General features: G+C 31.5%; 1 protein-coding gene across 1 annotated transcript; it reads left to right on the forward strand.

The window, feature by feature from the left end:
* Positions 1–210: 210 nt before the first annotated feature.
* LOC141287004 (UDP-galactose translocator-like) lies at positions 211–19346 on the forward strand. The gene is made up of 5 exons (XM_073819133.1): positions 211–472; positions 5129–5311; positions 6634–6785; positions 9273–9964; positions 17407–19346. Exons 1-5 carry the CDS (start codon positions 388–390, stop codon positions 17438–17440), a joined length of 1146 nt encoding a protein of 381 aa, XP_073675234.1. The 5' UTR covers positions 211–387; the 3' UTR covers positions 17441–19346.
* The last annotated feature ends 494 nt before the right edge of the window (positions 19347–19840 follow it).

The following is a 19840-nucleotide window of genomic DNA, read 5'->3' on the forward strand; positions in this document are numbered from 1 at the left end:
AATTCACGGTAAAATGCCATATTAAAACTATAGTATTTTTGTGGTCATTTTTTTTTTTTACCATTACTTTTTTTTTTGGTAATTTTATTTTTTTGACCTGAGCCGGCAGTCGGCGCTAAATCATTTCCATAATTCAGAACTCGAGAAAGTGAAGAAGATCTCGCACACGCCTAATTGGTCGCAGCTCTAGCTCACGGTAACAGGAAGTGCTAGAGTGTTTGGGGACGTCAACACTTTTCCTCGAGCACCTCTGATCATTCCCACCTCATTCACCGCATCTGTGAGCTGTTTCATGGAGCAGCGGAGGGGAAATCATCATTAAGCTCTGTAACCATTACAGATCGAGCGGGTCGTGTGAGTTAGCGGGCAGATTGGGGTTCATGTTTGATGATGATGATGGCAGCAGCAGCAAGCAATGAGAGTCCAAACAGAGACACTGAAGATAAAACATCCACCCGAAGACAGAATGAAGGTGAGGAACAGGATTATGTAAACATTTGACTGCTTAAGGACTCGCTGATTTCAACGAATGCAACGAAAAAGTCAACTCACCTGGTGAAAAATGTACCATGGTAGCTATAGTACCAGTAGTATAGTAGTATAGTATGTAATTTGGTAACGTTACCACCCAAATTACATAGTCGCCTCTAATAAAGTTATACTCTGATATTACCATGTTTTTTTGGACGTATATCGTGGTAATGTTTGACGGACAATGTACATAATATAGTATATGGATATGGAACTGTGCTATTGCCATATGATACCACCACTTACAGTTACATATAATAAAAGTACCATTGTTTTCTTTAAAGTATCTTAGAATAAATACTATGGTTTATGAATTAGACAGTCATTCATGTATTCAGCAAAGTAAACTTAGAAACAAAAATGTCATAGTGCCATTGCCGTATGTTTTATGTAGTGCTGTCAAACGTTCATCCACAATACAAGTTTTTGTTTACATGATATATGTATATACTGTGTAAGTTATATTCCTTAAATACATACACATACAGTATATATTTAGAAAGTATTTACATGTATGTATATATTTATATTCATATAATTTATATTATATTTATTTTAAATATATAAACATAACACCTTTTCAGTATATACATGTATTTATGTGTGTGTATTTATATATACATAATAAATATACACAGTACACAAACATATATAATATGTAAACAAAAACTTATTTTGAATGCGATTAATCGTGATTTTTATAATCACGTTTTATAAGGTAATCTGTAAATGGCATGAACATGGCAGTAACAAAGTACCATGGTATTGTTTATGGTTTACCACAAGACATTTTACCAGGGTAGTCGGTGTAGAGCCCAAATAATGAAAATCAGGAGCAAAATACCATTAATTTTGTCACGTTTTAAATTTATATATCTTATCTTTTAACCATTAACCATTTTTAATGCATTAAAATATACAGTTTCTTGAATAAACATGAACACATTTCTTGGCAAAAAAGAAAAAACTAACAATGGACAGCCTTTACTAATCTAGTTTATGTTATAATTTTTACTAGATATGCAAAACGATTAGTCATGATTAATTGATTTAAGATAAACGTTTATGTTGGCATATGTTTTTCTATAAATACACACATATACATGTATATATTAAGAAAATATGTTAAATTTATATGTAAAATGTTTATATACAAATGTTTACATACAGTACATACAAATATTTGTGTAAAAACATTTATTTTGAATCGATTCTTTGCGACTTATCTTTTTGCAGCTCTATTTTTTACATTTCAAGATGTAGAAGTTAACCATTTATTGTAAACAAGTATGCATGAACAATAAACAACACTATATTTATAAATCAACAAACTACATTAATAAACAATCAAACAATTAATCGTGATTAATCGCATCCAAAATAGAAGTTTTTGTTTACATAATATATTTGTGTGTACTGTTTATATTTATTATGTATACAAATACACACACATACATGTATATATTTTACAAAGTGCGTTATGCTGATATATTAAAATATCGATTATATGAATATAAAATGTAAATAGTTTCTAAATATATACTGTATGTTTATAGATAATAAATATACACCGTATACATGCATATATTATGTAAACAAACTTTTTTTGGATGCAAATATAAAAAAGTTAATTGTTAATTCATAACTAAAGCATTATCTAGTGTTAAAAGTTACCTGACTTTATTCAGCAGTTTCACAGTTTAAAAATGCTCCAGTACTGCCGTTGCAATGGATGTCATGCACCACAAGGGTTAATCATGGCAGTGATTTTCTAATGTAAAGCGCTTTGAATTTTCTCAGTCAGTAGGTAAACGGTGAAACACTTTGTTCTGCCCATTGTCATCTTGCAGACAGGAGCTCTTTTCACTTGTCAGATGAGTTTTGACAATATGGTTAGAGGGTGTGTCACACTTTCCTCGGTCCATCTGGATTTATGACATTCTTTAAGGAAGAAAAGAAATCAGCGCAATAAAAACCAGCAAAACAAGTTTATGAGTGTCACGGTTCCTGTTCATCAAGTCTATAGTGTCCACAGGCTGTCTTCAGAAACCTGAGTTCAAGAAACTTTTTTGTTAGACATTTTCTTTCTAATAATAACACAGTGGTAAAGTTTAAGTTTTTTGGTGAGATTTGTCAAATGTTTGCTTTTGTTTTCTCACCTTTTAATATGATTTAAGTCAAATAATTTTGTAATTTCGACTGTTTAGTACCTAGTTTGCCAGTGTACTGTGTTAACGAACCAACTAGGAAAGTTTTACGTGAATGAATAGAGCGTCTGTTAGCAGGGTGTTGCCACTGGATTGAGCAAACATTCGCCCACTGTCAACGTGTGTAGGTGTGACGTAACTGAAAATACAAACTTAACATTGACTGGCCTCATTCAGAAGAGGGAATTGCTGTCATAATGCTGATGTCTGTTTTCGGATAGTTCACCCAAAAATGAAAATGTGATGTTTATCTGCTTTCCCCCAGGGCATCCAAGATGTAGGTGACTTTGTTTCTTCAGTAGAACACAAATGAAGATTTTTTTTTAACACAAACCGTTGCAGTCTCTCAGTCATATAATGGCAGTCAGTGGGACCCACAGCTTTGAGAGTCAAAAAAACATACACAGACAAAACCAAATGAAACCCTGTGACTTGTGATGATACACTGAGGTCTTAACACATGAAACAAACGGTCTGTGCAAGAAACTGAACAGTATTTATATATATATATATATATATATATATATATATATATATAATTTATTATTATTATTATTATTATTTTTTTTTTTTAACCTCTGATCCACCGCAATGTCCAGCTGTCATATACGTCATTCATTGTTTACACTGATAGATTGTGGGTACGATGGGTACGCAAAATGGTAATTACTTGTGCTTATCCTGATTGTTGCAACTGATTAAAAACTAAAAGATTATGTTTGCTTGCGCGAACTCATCTGGGACTGTTGACTTTTCACTGACTCCCAACTGAAGTTATGGTTGCTTGCTCTTCGCCAAGCGTCGACTGTTGTGATCACACTCAGGACAGTTGGACATTACGGTGGATCGTGAGGTAAAAAAAATTAAATAAATACTGTTCAGTTTTCTGCACAGGCCTATTGGTTTGTGTGTTAAGACCTCAATTTACCGTCACAAACTGCAGGGTTTAATTTGGTTTTGTCTGTGTATGTTTTTTGACTTTCAAAGCTGTGGTTTCCATTGACTGCCATTATATGCATCGGTTTGAGTTGGGGGTGGGCGATATGGCATAGATATTGTATAATGATTTTTTTCAGTTTTTTTCAGAAATATCACATTTCATGATTTTATCATGATTCTTTGTCATGTTGGTTTTACTATTTTGCAAGTTGTCTGAGCAGTGCAGCCAAACTAATTTCCCTATTTCAAAGCCTTACAAGGTAGCGAAATATAAAATAAAAAGAATGGCAGATGTTTAGGCCAAATTGGGCCTAGATAAAAAATCTGTCATTACTGTCATTTTTTGTTATTAAAAAATAAGAACAAAGATAGGCTACAAGTTACAAATACACATAATAAACAAATATTTTTTTTTTTAGGTACAGTAGGTGTATTTAGCAGTAGCATTCAAGAAATGTAATTAACAAATATAAAAATAAAACACTATATACATAAATTATACATTGACTCTTAATAAAGCAACTGTATTAAAATTCTTCAGTCAAGAGCAATGAGTCATTTTTCTTTGTGTTTTGTTTTTTATTAGCCTACCATCACCCAAAAACAACAATTCTGTCATTTACTTTACATTAGACAAAGTTTTTTTTTATTTTTTTTTACATAAAACATGTTGAACATAAAACTTATTTTGTTTCTTCCATATTATTTTACTTCCATAGTCGGTGGGGACCAGCTACTGTTATCCACATTCTTCAAAATGTATTATTTTGTGTTTAGCACAAGAAAAAAAAAATATTAGAGGTTTGGGTCAACATGTAAGTAATTGTTTAGTTCTGTCACTTTAGGAGTTGCAGACAACGTTTTTCTTTCAACTGTTTACTTTCACTTTAGACATAACCAATTGTGTTTATATTTAATCCTCGTGTGTTTTTGACAGTATTAGCAAATCAGACGCGAAAGATAGCTTAGTCCAGTAACCAGGTGCTGTTTGACAGGCTTTTAGCGTGCATTTCAGGTGTACGCGCTCATGAAGCACATGCCAGAATGGTGCGCAAACGAAATGACATTATTTACTGGCGAGGCTTTAAATCAGATGCAAATAATGTACTTTTGTGATTGCGAATAAGTGCAGCGTCCTGCGAGTGAATATATGCCATGTTGTACAGTATTTTGAGATGATACTACGATATTTTTTCAAAAGCAGATCGTGGAGACATTTTAATCATCCACGATCAAAAATCGTCAACACCTCTAGTTAAAAAATCTTTGTTTGTGTTCTATTGAAAAAAAAAAACAAAGTCACCTACATCTTGGATTCCCTGGGGGTAAGCAGATAAACATTTTTAATTTTGGAGTGAACTATCCTTTTAATTAAGCCTCCTGTCATTCCGGTTTCACACTGTCAAAAGAGTTTTGATGTAAGGTTGACTAAAATATGATGTCTCTTGCAGTCAACAAGAAGTTGAAGTACATCAGTTTGGCGATTCTGGTGATCCAGAATGCATCGCTCATCCTCAGCATCCGTTATGTGCGAACGTTGCCGGGAGATCATTTCTACACCACGTCAGCTGTGGTGATGGCAGAAGTTCTCAAAGTCCTCACCTGTATAGCCATCATCCTTATAGAGAAGAGAGGTGCGTTTGCTGGAAACACATGGTGTCATGTTACAGTGCAGCCTGTGACTTAATGTGTATGATTTTCAAAGATTAATGAAGGAGTGTTATTTTGGAACAATATACACCTTATGCTCTCTTATGCATCTTATGCTCATCAATGTTGCATTTACTTTATTTAAAATACAAAGAAACAGTTGTGCTGCTTAATATTTTTTGGAACCTGTAATACTTTTTTCAGGATTCTTTGAGTAAAAAGTTAAAAAGAACAACATTTATTCAAAATAGAAATATTTTCTAACAATATAAGTCATTGCTATCACTTTTTCATCAATTTATCACGTCCTTGGGGAGCAAAAGTATTAATTTCTTTGAAAAAAGACTACAAATTTACTGACCACAAACTTTTAAATGGCAGTTACAAAAGATTTTTTCTGGAGTAAAATTCAGCTTTCGTCACAGGAAGAAATGATATTTTAAAATATATTTACATAGAAAACAGTTTTACATTTGAAAAAATATTTCACAATATTACAATTTTTTCTGAATTTTTGAACAAATAAATGCAGCCTTGATGAGCATAAGAAACTTCTTTTAAAAAAACAGAAAAAATCTTACTGATCCCAAACTTTTGAACAGCAGTGTATACAATAATTATGATTTCAAATACATTTGAACAAATGCCACCTTTATATTTTTGGGCTAAAGTCCCAAACACTAATCTCTGGGGTCAGTATGATTTTTCTTTGTAAGAAATGAATATCAAGTTACATTAAATTGATGAAAAGTGACAGTAAAGATATTTATAATGTTAAAAAAGATTTCTGTTTTAGATTAATAGAAAATTCAAGCATTCACATCATTTATAAAAAAAAAAAAAAAAAAATGGGGAAAAAAAGGATCAGTTTCACAAAAAATATTAAGCAGCACAACTGTTTTTGACGTTGGTATTAATAAGAAATCTTTGTTGAGCATTGAATAATTTTATTAGAATGATTTCTGAAGGAGCATATGACACTGAAGACTGGAGTAATGGTGTTGAAAGTTCAGCTTTATGTTACAGGAGTAAATTACATTTTAAAATGTATTCAAATAAAAAAAAAATGTAAATTTTTTTTTTAAATGTAATAATATTTCACAATATTACAGTTTTGTTTTTTGTTTTATTTACAAATAAATGAAGCCTTAGTGAGCATAAGATATAAAAAAATCTATTGACCCTAAACTTATGGACAGTAGTGTATATATATTTTTATTAGTTTTTTTTTTTTAGTTTTATAATTGCAGCAATGTGTCTGATGATGATTATGATGTGTCTTTTCTCATTTTTTTTTTAAATACAGGTAATGTGAAGTCCTTTATATCATTGTTGTATGACTCTATAGTCGTACAGTATTTGGACACACTGAAGTTAGCAGTTCCTTCACTCATCTACACTTTACAAAACAACCTGCAGTATGTGGCCATTTCCAATTTACCAGCAGCCACTTTCCAGGTAAGACTTCACCTTCTCTCTCCTGATTCACTCCTTTTCACTTTTTGAATCTGATTATGATCTTAGACAAATTTCTAAAATTCGGTTGTAATTTAGTGTTACATGACCATTTCCTTTCCTCTCTTTGTTCAAATGGTCATTAGACATTTTGACAATTCTTTAAATTCATTAAAAATCTTGGCATGTTTTCTTTGCAGTGTTATTTTAATATGCTAAACAATTCTGAAAATTAATTTTTGCCTCACAGAAATAAATTCTGTTTTAAAGTATATTAAAATAGAAAACCACTATTTTTAATTGCAATAATATTTCACAATATTATTTTATTTTTTTATCTTTAATTAAATGATGAGCAAAAGTCTTCTTCAAAAACAATAAAAATCTTACTAGTCCCAAACCCCCAATTTTTTATTATGTATTATAATATTATGTTTGGAATATGTATAAACATTGAATTAGCTTATATTTTTGTATTTTCAGTTTTCTTTTTAATTATAGTTTTAGTAATTTAATCAATTTTAGCAATTTAGATGCTTTTGTCATTTTATTATTTTTTCAGTTTCTATATAACTTTAATTTTTATTTCAGTTAGTTAAGTAGTTTTAGTACATCAACTTAAACTAATTTCAGTTAATTACCATTTTAGTTTTATTTCAGCTTTATTTCATTAATTGAAAACAATTAGTTAACAATACCAAAACTGTTTCTATGCTACTTTTCATTAATTGAGCAGAATTATATTTTAAGGTATATTGAATGCGTATTTTAATTAATGTAACGACACATAACAAACGTTCATATTTGCCTAAATATATATTTTACTAAAACCTTTTAATACACGCACACACTTCTGTGAACATTTTTGAGTGAATCAGAGTTTTGAATTTATTAATCAAAACAGTTTTTAGAATCAGAACATATACTTAGAAATGATTTGAACACACACTGCTATTCAAAAGTTTAGGATCAGTAAGATTTTTAATGTTTTTAGTCTCTTATGCTCATCAAATTTCCATTTATTTGATAAAAAAAATACAGAAAAAAGTAATATTATGTAAATTGCAATTTAACAGTTTTCTATTGCAATATACTTTAAAATATAATTTATTTCTGTTATGCAAAGCTGAATTTCTGTCAGCCATTACTTTTCAGTGTCACACAATCCTTCAAAAATCATTGTAATATGCTAATATTTGATCAGTGTTTGATATTGAATTTAAAACATTGTTACAAAAGATTTATATTTTAGACAAATGCTGTTCTTTTTAACATTTTATTCAAAGTATCCTGAACAAAAGTATCACTGATTCCAAAAAAAATTAAGCAGCAACTGTTTCCAACATTGATAATAAATCAGCATATTAGAATGATTTCCGAAGGATCATTTGACACTGAACTCTGGAGTAATGATGCTGAAAATGCAGCTTTGAATCACAGAAATAATTACATTTTAAAGTATATTCAAATAGAAAACCACTATTTTAAACAATAATAGATATAAAAAAATAAATTTCACTATATTACCATTTTTTTTCTGTATTTTTAATCAAATAACCACAGCTTTGATTAGCAGAAACTACCATACTTTTGAACAGCAATGTACTGTCTAACACTGTTTTTGCAATTGAAGTTTAAATATGTTTTAATATATATTAAATGTTTTAGCGGCCAACTCTGATATATAAATTAAAATTAATCAACATTCTCTTCCAAAAAGAGGTAAAGTTTAGTAACAAGCTGTTAGAAGCTTTAAAACGGACCAAAAAAATTGCAATTCAAAAGATTGGAGTCAGTATAATTTTTATTTAGCTTACTAAACTTTACTTTTATTTAGCCAGGATGCTTTAAATTGATCAAAAGTGATGATAAAGACATTTATAATGTTTGATCTGTAATGATTTCTATTACAGATAAATGCAGTTCTTCTGAACTTTCTATTCATCAAATAACCTAAAAAAAATTCTACTGTAATGTTTTTTACATAATAATAAAAATAATAATACATTTAACAATAATAATAATTTTCTGAGCATTAAATCAGAATGAAATATTAGAATGATTTTTGAAGGATCATGTGACTGGAGTAATGATGCTAAAAATTCAGCTTTGAAATCACAGGAATAAATAAATCTCAAAATATCTATCTATATCTATAAATTTCAAAATGTATTAAAATGGAAAACAGTTATTTAAAATAGTAAAAATATTTCATAATTTTACTGTGCTTTGGATCAAATAAATGCAGGCTTGGTGAGCAGAAGAGACTTCTTTGAAAAAAAAAAATCTTTTGACTGGTAGTGTATAATGTTTTTGCACTTTATGGTAAAATGAATTTAGGAAAATTATTGTTTTGAAATTAATGCAAAAAAAAAAAACAGTATAAAAATCTTAATGGTCCACAAAACAGGTTAATTATTAATGTTATTTTATTTATTTAGCACAAACATGAAACTCTAATATTTAATGAGATTTTTTTTTTTTCTGCAGGTCACATATCAGCTGAAGATCTTGACCACAGCATTGTTTTCAGTGCTCATGCTGCGCAAGAGCCTGACTAAAATCCAGTGGATCTCTCTGGTGCTGCTGTTCGCCGGTGTGGCGATCGTCCAGGTGGAGCAGGAGGGCGGAAAACAGAAGGAGGCTGTGTCCGCCAACCAGAACTACTTCAAGGGCCTGGTGTCAGTGATCATCTCCTGCTTATCCTCCGGGTTTGCCGGCGTCTACTTCGAGAAGATCTTGAAGGGCAGCTCGGCCTCGGTGTGGATGAGAAACATCCAGCTCGGGATCTTCGGGACTCTAATGGGTCTCCTCGGCATGTGGTGGAACGACGGCGCCGCCATCGCCGAGAAAGGCTTCCTGTTTGGCTACACGCCCATGGTGTGGGGCGTCATCTTCAACCAGGCCTTCGGAGGCCTCCTGGTAGCCGTTGTCGTAAAATACGCGGACAACATTCTCAAAGGTTTCGCCACCTCTTTTTCCATCATCGTGTCCACGATCACGTCCGTCTACCTCTTCGGCTTCCACGTGGACCTGATCTTCACGCTGGGCGCGGGGTTGGTCATAGGAGCCGTCTATATGTACAGTCTCCCCAAAGCAAACACCAGCACTTCCAGCACCAGCACATCTTCGTCTAGGCACAGCAAAGGAGGAGTCTCGGAGCTGGATGCTTTCCTCCCAAAGTCAGTGCTGGTGAAATGAAATCTGTGTCCCCTTCCATTAATCGCTCTTTACCTCTTTCGCTGGAAGTTCTAACTCTCTCCTCTTTCCGTTTCTCTCTGCTGCTGTGGGGTTTGGGTGCTTCTGTGAACTCTTAACCATCTGGTTCAGACTAGCTTGTTCATAAACGTGGCACTTAATTAGTTTGGAAAGCACAAACCAGAGAGACGTAGATGTAGTTTTTGCTGTTCTTTTTTAAAAACCAAAAACAAACAGTGGCATTTTTCACTTTCGTAGGCATATATCTCTCAAACGTCTTCACCTCCGTTTCCCTGTTTGCCTTAAACAGCTTTTTCCTGTTAGACAGCTCAATCTTGGGGAGGAAGACGTGAACATAATCGTTAGGCTTCCGCTGAGTGGAGGAACATTGGGCTGGATTGACTTGAAAACTTATGGGTGAATCTCACAAAACCTGTAACTTCTACTTCAAAAACTACTTTAAAGCCTGTTAAGTACCTATACAAAAGTTTGCATTATGAAACGTAAGCACATTCAACTCCCTAATTTTTGTTCTGCAATCAAATGCAAATAGCTTACTAATGTGATATATAAATACTCACAGATAAAATTTAATTTTTTTTTTTTTTTTAGGAAAAAGATGCATGATATCCTTTGTAGATTCAAATTTTTTTTTTTTTTTTAATCAGTTAATTAAATTCAAAACACCTACTACCATGAGATATAAATGCTTTACAATTTAAATAATATACACTACCAGTCAAAAGTTTTTAAACAATAAGATTTTTTTTTAAAAGAAAGCTCACCAAGTCTGCATTTATTTGATCCAAAGTACAGCAAAAACACTAAAATTCGGAAATAGTCTTGCTATTTAAAATAACTGCTTTCTATTTGAATATAATAATGTATTTCTGTAATCAAAGCAAAATTTTCAGCATCATTACTCAAATCTTCAGTGTCACACGATCCTTCAGAAATCATTCTAATATGCTGTTCAAGAAGAATTTATTATTATTATTATTATTATTATCATTTAAAACTTTTTTTCAAGGTTCTTTGATTAATAGAAAGATCCAAAGATCAGAATTTATCTGAAATAAAAAGCTGTTGTAACATTTTACACTATGTAATTCAAAAGCTTGAAGTCAGTATAATTGTTTTATTTTATTTTGGGAAGGAAATTATAGAAATTAATACTTTTTTTTTTAGCAAGGATGCTTTAAATTGATCAAAAGTGATGATAAAGACATGTAAAATGTTTTATTTCAGGTAAATGCTGTTCTTCCGAACCTGAAAAATTCTACTGTGCTTTTTTTAACATAATAATAATAAATGTTTTTAATAGCAAATCTGAATATTAGAATGATTTCTGAAGGATCATGTGACAGGAGTAATGATGCTAAAAATTCAGCTTTGAAATCACAGGAATAAATTACATTTCAAAAAATATTCAAACAGAAAACAGTAATTTAAAATAGTAAAAATATTTCAAAATTGTATAGTTTTTACTGTGCTTTGGATCAAATAAATGCAGGCTTGGTGAGCAGCAAAGACTTTTAAAGAAAAACATTAAAAATCTTACTGTTCAAAAACTTTTGACTAGTAGTGTAAAACTTTTTTGTACTTTATGCTAATAAGAATTTAGGAACAGATTGTGCTTTTTTGTTTTTTAAAATAATGCAAAAAATCCTAATGGTCCACAAAACAGGTTAATTATATTATTTTATTAATTTAGCACAAACACAAAATTCTAATTTATTTAAAAATATATATATTATTTATCAAATTTCAATATTTGGTGTTAAATTTAATCCAGACATCATTTTGACAGGTTTTGTGAGATTCACTCACGGCTACTTCGTGCTACGTGCAACAAGTTCTTTGCCAAATGAACTGTGTAAATAGAGACAAAAAATGATTGAGAAAAGCTGTGTGAATGTCTGCCGTGTTTCCAGCTAAAACATGGCAATACCTCATGGCAATACCTATGAATTTTGTACAGTGGCAAAGAGCTTGATTCATGCGAATCTGTAGCAGTAATGTGGCACTTTGTTGCCGGCGTGTTGACTTCGCTCTCTTTCTGAGTGATTTTGGGCTGATACAGTAACAGTAGAGGTGTCATATAAAGGGATGCTTTTGAATCAGCTTGCAGGGACTTATAAGTTACATTCATCTCAAACTTTGATTTCCGCCAGTCCTCCTTGCCCATGATGCAATGTGTTAAGAGACGCCATCGTCACAAGTCTGAAAATGAGCACTAGTTGACATTAAGCTCCGTTGAACTACAGACAGGCAGTCGCTTAACGCATTGTTTCCCTGTGGATTCTAGCTTCACCATTCTCGTCTTTGACATTTCCAGCTCTTTTCCGTGCTGGAAATGGACTAACCTGGTCATTTTCTAACCAAATGGCACCTTAATGAAGGCTGTTTTCATTGTGTGCACATATGCGCGTGTCTGTGCGTGAGGGGGACTAGTTTCGCTTAACCAACAAGTGGTTAACGCTGTGCCTTTCTCAATCAAACTTGTGACTGAATGGTAACTATATATGTTAATATAGTTCTTACACTGTACATAATATCAAAATACTATATCTTCTTTTTATGATGCAAAAAATGAATCAAGATTTGTGGATTTATCTTATGTTATGTATTGTACAAACAATTTTGTGCACATATTTGATACAAATATGCCAAAACTGTTCTCAGCAAATCCCCACACACCTCAAGAGCACGTCCTGATACAAAATGAATGTTTTCTTTTCTGTTTTTGCAGTAGTAAATATGCTCACCAGAGCGACAACAGGTGATGGATCATACGTTAGGGTGTGGGGAAGTATATCGTTGTGGTTTGGTGAAGAGATTTTGTTGCTCTTTAAGGGTTTTATATGCATGTTAGGATTCATGTAATATTAAAAGGACTGGGTTAAGTGCTGCTTGATTGCTAAATGATGAATTTAGTCAGTAGATTTTAATTCTTCATTGTTTTGAATGAAGAAATGTGGCTCGCAGTGATTCAGTTTACCTTTTTTGGTCGTTTACATGCACTAATTGACTTTTTCTTTTAAAGTCAACATGAAATGAAACTGACTCTATTTGCTTTCTTAATACATGATGCTGTGCACATTGTGTCTTTATAATGTTTTATCTAAACGGAACAATTTGCCTGTCCTCAAAAGTATATCAAAATGTTAAAATGCTGCATTTTTGTTTGATTAAAATACAGTAAATAGTACAGTAATATTGTAAAATATTATTACAGCTTAAAATGACTTTTTCCTGTGATGCAAAGCTGATTTTCAGCATCATTACTCCAGTCTTCAGTGTCACATTCAGTGTCACAAAACATTTTTTCTTATCAATGTTGAAAACAGTTTTTTACATTTTTTTATGGAAACCGTGATACATTTTGATTCAAAATTTTGAGGCAAGTTTGAAGAAAGAAATTAATAATTGTATTTTATTTATTATTGCAAGGATGCATTCATTAAATTGGCCAAAAGTTTTTATAATTTTAAGTTTAAGAAAAAATCTAATATAAATTAAATTTTAAATACATCCTATTGAGGTAGCTTTTTTAAAAATAAAATAATCATGATAAAAATATTAAGCAGCATAATTGAGCATCAATAATTTTCCATCACAGTAATACATTTAATTTTTAATCATATTCAAATAGAAAGCAGTATTTTAAATTGCAAAAATGTTATAGTATTACTGTTTATACTGTATTTGATTCGTAATTATTCCAAACTTTTGACAGCCACTGTATGTAATGCTTGCTTTTTAAAATCACAGTTAAATCAATAGCTACACTACCAGTCAAAAGTTTTTGAACAGTAAGATTTTAATGTTTTTTTAACAAAGTTTCTTCTGCTCACGAGCCTGCATTTATTTGATCCAAAGTACAGTAAAATTTTGAAATGTTTTTACTATTTAAAATAACTGTTTTCTATTAGAATATATTTTAAAATGTAATTTATTCCTGTGTTTTTAAAGCATTTTTTTTAAAGAGTTTTCAGCATCATTACTCCAGTCTTCAGTGTCACATGATCCTTCAGAAATCATTCCAATATTTTGATTTGCTGCTAAAAAAACATTTATTATTATTATGTTGAATAAAAATGTTTCTTAAACAGCAAATCAGCATATTTGAATGATTTCTGAAGAATCATGTGACACTGAAGACTAGAGTAATGATGCTGAAAATTCATTTTAAAATCTATTCAAATAAAAAAAACGTTATTTTAAATAGTAAAAATATTTAACTTTTTTTTTTCCTGTTTTTTCTGTACTTTGAATCAAATAAATGCAGGCTTGGTGAGCTGAAGAGACTTCTTTAAAAACATTTAAAACCTTTTAACTGGTAGTGTATGTTACATATATGTGCTTAAAAGGTAAAAAGAGTTGTAAACATTTCATGTTGATATTTAATTCTCAAAATGTACTGTTGATAGTTCCCTGCAGCTCAAAAGCTGCTAGTCTAGATCCTAAACACCATCACTGAATTGTTTTCACAGACTTTTTCAGAAACTAATGAGCCGAGAGTGGCCTCAGGCAGCTAAAGTGATTGTGTTTATGTGTGTTTGTGTGGTTATATATGTTATCTAGAGTTATGAGTGTGTCTGTGTGTGTCTGGGTATGAGAGATTTTACTACAAGCCATTTTCTGACACAAAACATTTGTGTGTGATGCTGACCATCATGTAAACTTTCATATTTGTTTATGAGAGATGGTTGTATGTCAGAACATGGCTCTTAAAGATATATCATCATGAAAATTAGGGTTACAAAAGATGGATACATTTTCAGTGAATCACAGTGTCAACTGAAAATACCGTCTTTGTTTTTCTTTGGGCTCATTGGTGATTAGATTTGAAATACCTGAGCTGAAAGTGATCGCATGTATAAAAATACGAAACATTGCACATGTCCATTTGAGATTTTTGTTCAGTTTTGTTTTCTGTGACAACTGTTAACACCTCCTGATTGCAGAAAGACTGCACAGATTTCATCATCATAGCTGATAAATCAAGGACGGCCTCTGTTAAGCCCAGTCTCTGGCACTCTGATCAATATTGTAAATAGTCTGTGAAGAGTTGAAGTACAGCCCCTGTTGGCTTATTTCTTATAGTGGCCTCTTTCTTGAGGCTGACAATAAACATCAAATAGAGAATAGAGTTTCTGTTTCTTATGTGAGCCTCAGAAGTGAATCTTTCTTGTGTGTGCATGTGTGTACAACCCCAGAGTAGATAAAAACATGTCACATTTTACACCAAAATCAATGAAGTAATAATACATTAATTGTTAATAAATTAATAAATTAACAGTTGAAGTCAAAAGCTTACATACACCTTGCAGAATGTGCTAAATGTTAATTATTTTACCAAAATAAAAGGGATCATACCAAATGCTTGTTATTTTTTATTTAGTACTGACCTGAATAAGATATTTCTCATGAAAGACGTTTACATATAGTCCACAAGAGAAAATAATCGTTGAATTTATAAAAATCACCCCGTTCAAAAGTTTACATACACTTGATACTGTGTTGTTTCCTGAATGATCCACAGCAGTTTTTTTTGTTAAGTGATAGTTGTTCATGAGTCTCTTGTTTGTTCTGAACAGTTAAACTGCCTCTGTTCTTCAGAAAAGTCCTTCAGGTCTCACAAATTCTTTGGTTTTTCAACATTTATGTGTATGCCCTTTCCAACAATGACTGTATGATTTTGAGATTCATCTTTTCACACTGAGGACAACTGAGGGACTCATATGCAACTATTACAGAAGGTTTAAACGCTCGATGCTTCAGAAAGAAAAACAATGCCTTAAGAGCCGGGGGTGAAAACTTTTGAACAGAATTAAAATTTGTAAAAAAAAAAATAAAAAAAAAAAATTCAGTTTTAACTGCCCTTCAGAACCTACAGAATATACTTGCATGTTTCTAGAAGACAAAATAAGTTGAATTTACCCTGATCTTCAAATTCTCTAAAGTGTGAAAAGATGGATCAAAATCATACAGTTATTGTTGGAAAGGTTTCAAATACAGAAAAATGCTGAAAAACCCAAAAAAAATTATGTCTCTTATTTTGTTAAAATAATTAATATTTAGGAGATTTTGGTGTATGTAAACTTTTGTTTTCAACTGCATATATTTACATTTACATTTACATTTATTCATTTAGCAGACGCTTTTATCCAAAGCGACTTACAATTGGGGAATACAGCAAGTGTTTCATCCTAAGGAGGCAGATCGACATAGGAAGTGCTCAAAAATACCATATGTCAGGCGTTGTTAGATGAGTACGGGCTAGAAAGGGAAGATCAGGAAAGAGAGGAGAAGAATTTTTTTTTTTTTTTTTTTTTTAATTGAGTCAGATAGTGTCGAAAAAGATGGGTTTTCAGCAGTCGCTTGAAGACAGTTATGGAGTCTGCGTTCCGGATATGGATTTTTCACTGGGGTTTTTGGATTTACTTTTTTGTAATTCCCATGTGTTCTTAGTTATTCTGATTTCTGTAATATAGTAAAATTAAATATATATATATTATATGTAATAATATATAGTAATTTAATAATATTTCTTTATTTAAATGCAGTGATGCACAAATACTACACTGATTCATACATTTTAATAATTAATATGATTATAAATAATGAGAGTTTTCAAACATGAAAAGCTGTTTTTCAGGGCACATGCTGACATCAAAAATGCAACTAGGTTTTCGGGTTATCAGAGGTGATTTTGCGCAAAGCTTGCATGAAGATACTAACAACTAACTGACCTCTTGTACCTTTTAATAAAATAAACTGCATGGCCAGACGTATGAGGAAACTTTAACACCACACCCACATGCTTGTTGGACTTTTATTTCCGTAAACATTGATTAGGGAGTCAATCTTCCCTAAAAGCCCCCTCCTTTCTGAGAAGGCCTTAAACTAAAGCTGGAACAAATATCATCTTGGTGGACTTGCATAAGGGACAAAACTGATCATTTAAAGGAATAGTTCAGCCCAAAATTTTAATTTGTTGAAAATGTACTTACCCAAGATGTAGATGAGTTTGTTTCTTCGTGGAAACAGATTTGCAGAAATGTAGCATTATATCACTTGCTCAGCAATGGATCCTTTGTAGTGAATGGGTGCCGTCAGAATGAGAGTCCACAAGTAAACTTCAGTCCATCAATTAATATATTTTGAGGTGAAAAGCTGCGTGTTTGTAAGAAATTATTTGTGTATTATTAAATGCAAGAAAAACTCAGATGTACGTTTCCCAGTGAGCAATGTGAGATTGCTGGGTACGTTTTACATATTTTCCTCTGTGTATAATATTCAAGAATGCATTGACTAAGCATAGACACAATGTGAGCTATATATAACACTAAATTGCATATGTTCTTGCTTTGTTTCTGTACAATTAATGTGTTGTTTCTCTCTCTTCTGTTACTTTTAGTCCCAAGGCTCCAGGAAAGAAGAAAGGAAATTGAAGAAACATGATAAATGAGAAAAGATGATGAGAACATGTTGTGCCCCTCAGGTCCTACACTCCTGCCCTGTTTCCAAAGGAAAAGATGAGGGTTGTATTTCAAGTGCCTTATTATGCTCACAATATTAAACTTGGTTATGAAAGATGGGACGTCTAAACTAAACTGTGCTGACTTGCTTTATGGAACCTCATATTTATGCTGATACCTCACTATTGTTATGCATCTGATATTGCGGTCGACTGAAATTATAATACTAATGTAAACAGATGTTGTGTTTTGTATGCTGGAACTGGAAAATCCTCATCATACTTGGAATTCAAAAGGTGCTGCCTTATAATCAAATCATTTCTTAGTATAGTATTGCTTTTTTACTAAATATGTGTTTTGCCATACTGTGTGTTCAATAATGCTTTTTGTAATAGTGCCTTGAGCTTTTTGTAGTGCCTTATACATTTCAACTGCTTTATGTGTGACAGAGTTATCACATACACTACCAGTCAAAAGTTTTTGAACAGTAAGATTTTTAATGTTTTTTAAAAAATTCTCTTCTGCTCACCAAGCCTGCATTTTTTAATCCGAAATACAACAAAACGAGTAATATTGTGAAATAGCTGCTTTCTATTTGAATATATTTTAAAATGTAATTTATTCCTGTGATCAAAGCTAAATAAATAAAAATAAATAAAAGCATCGTTACTCCAGTCTTTAGTGTTGTATGATCCTTCAAAAATCATTCTAATATGCTGATTTGCTGTTCAAGAAACAAGGCTGCTTTAAATTGACCAAAAGTGATGATGAAGACATTTCTAATCTTACAAAAGATTTCTATTTCAGATAAATGCTGTTCTTCTGAACTTTCTATTCATCAAAGGAACCTAAAAAAAAACTACTCAGCTGTTTTCAACATAATAATAATAATATTTTTTTTTGAGCAGCAAATCAGAACATTAGAATTAATTTTTAAGGATCATGTGACTTGAGTAATGATTCTAAAAATCGCTTTGAAATCACAGCAAAAAATTATATTTTAAAATATATTCAAATAGAAAACAGTTTTTTAAATAGTAAAATATTAAAAAATTTTGTTTTTGCTGTACTTCGGATCAAATAAACGCATACTTGGTGAGCAGAAGATACTTCTGGTAGTGTGTACATATAAAAATCCAGCAAACTTTAAATTCTCCAAAGTGCACGTTCAGAGTTAAGATCTATTTTTATGTTATATATATCAATAAACCTTAATCCACCTCTTTAGATTACAAAAACTGCATTTCTGACCTAAACGCATTGTAAATGCATAGTCACTGTGTTCTTTTTGTACGAGTTTTGTTTAAATATATCAATATTTTTGCTGGCTGAGCAGCAGTAAAATGTGAAAAGCAGTGTAAATTTGATGTGAATTAACCCTCAGACCATCCAAGATGTGAATTTGTTTCTTCAGCAGAACAGATTTGGAAAAATGTAGCATTACATCTCTTGCTCAGCATCCTCTGGAGTGAATGGGTGCCGTCAGAATGAGAGTCCAAACAGCTGATAAAAACATCACAGTAATCCACACCACTCCAGTCCATCTTTTATGTCTTGTGAAATAAAAAGCTGTGTTTGTAAGAAAGAAATTTGTCATATTTAGAACTGGTTTAGACTGTTTTTGCTTGTAAAAACTGATTCCTGATTAAGTCGAGATTATTTTTTTACTGTAGAAAGCAATATTGTGTATTGTGTATCGTGTACCTGTATTGTTTCTGTCAAATACGCAGACATTAATTGATGGACTGGAGCCTTTATTAGAATTATTGTTTAAATATATCAATATTTTTGCTGGCTGAGCAGCAGTAAAATGTGAAAAGCAGTGGGCTCTTGAACATATAATTGCCGTACCATTTCACTATTTAAGTGAGCTGATCTAAAACAAATCTAAATGTTTAATCTTTTCAGAAGATTAATAATTGTTATGGTTGTGTTTGGAATAAACATTGTTTTGAATGTGATTTGCCTTGTCAGTGTTATTTCAAAATTTTCAATGATGATTTTATTTCACATGATATGTAACCCTGGAACACAAAACCAGTCAAAAGGGTCAATTTTTTGAAATTGAGATTTATACATCTGAATAAATAAACAAGCTTGAATAAATAAGCTTTCCATTTATATACCGTTTGTAGAAAATCTGGAATCTGAGGGTGCAAAATATTAAAATATTGAGAAAATCGCCTTTAAAGTTGTCCAAATGAAGTTCTTAGCAATGCACATTACTAATCAAAAATCAAGTTTTGATATGTTTACGGTAGGAAATTTACAAAATATCTTCATGGAACATGATCTTTACTTAATATCCTAATGATTTCTAGCATAAAAGAAAAATCGATCATTTGGAAATTTGCAATGTATTTTTGGCTAAGA

This window comes from Garra rufa, chromosome 15 (assembly GCF_049309525.1).
Source record: "Garra rufa chromosome 15, GarRuf1.0, whole genome shotgun sequence".
NCBI lineage: Eukaryota > Metazoa > Chordata > Actinopteri > Cypriniformes > Cyprinidae > Garra > Garra rufa.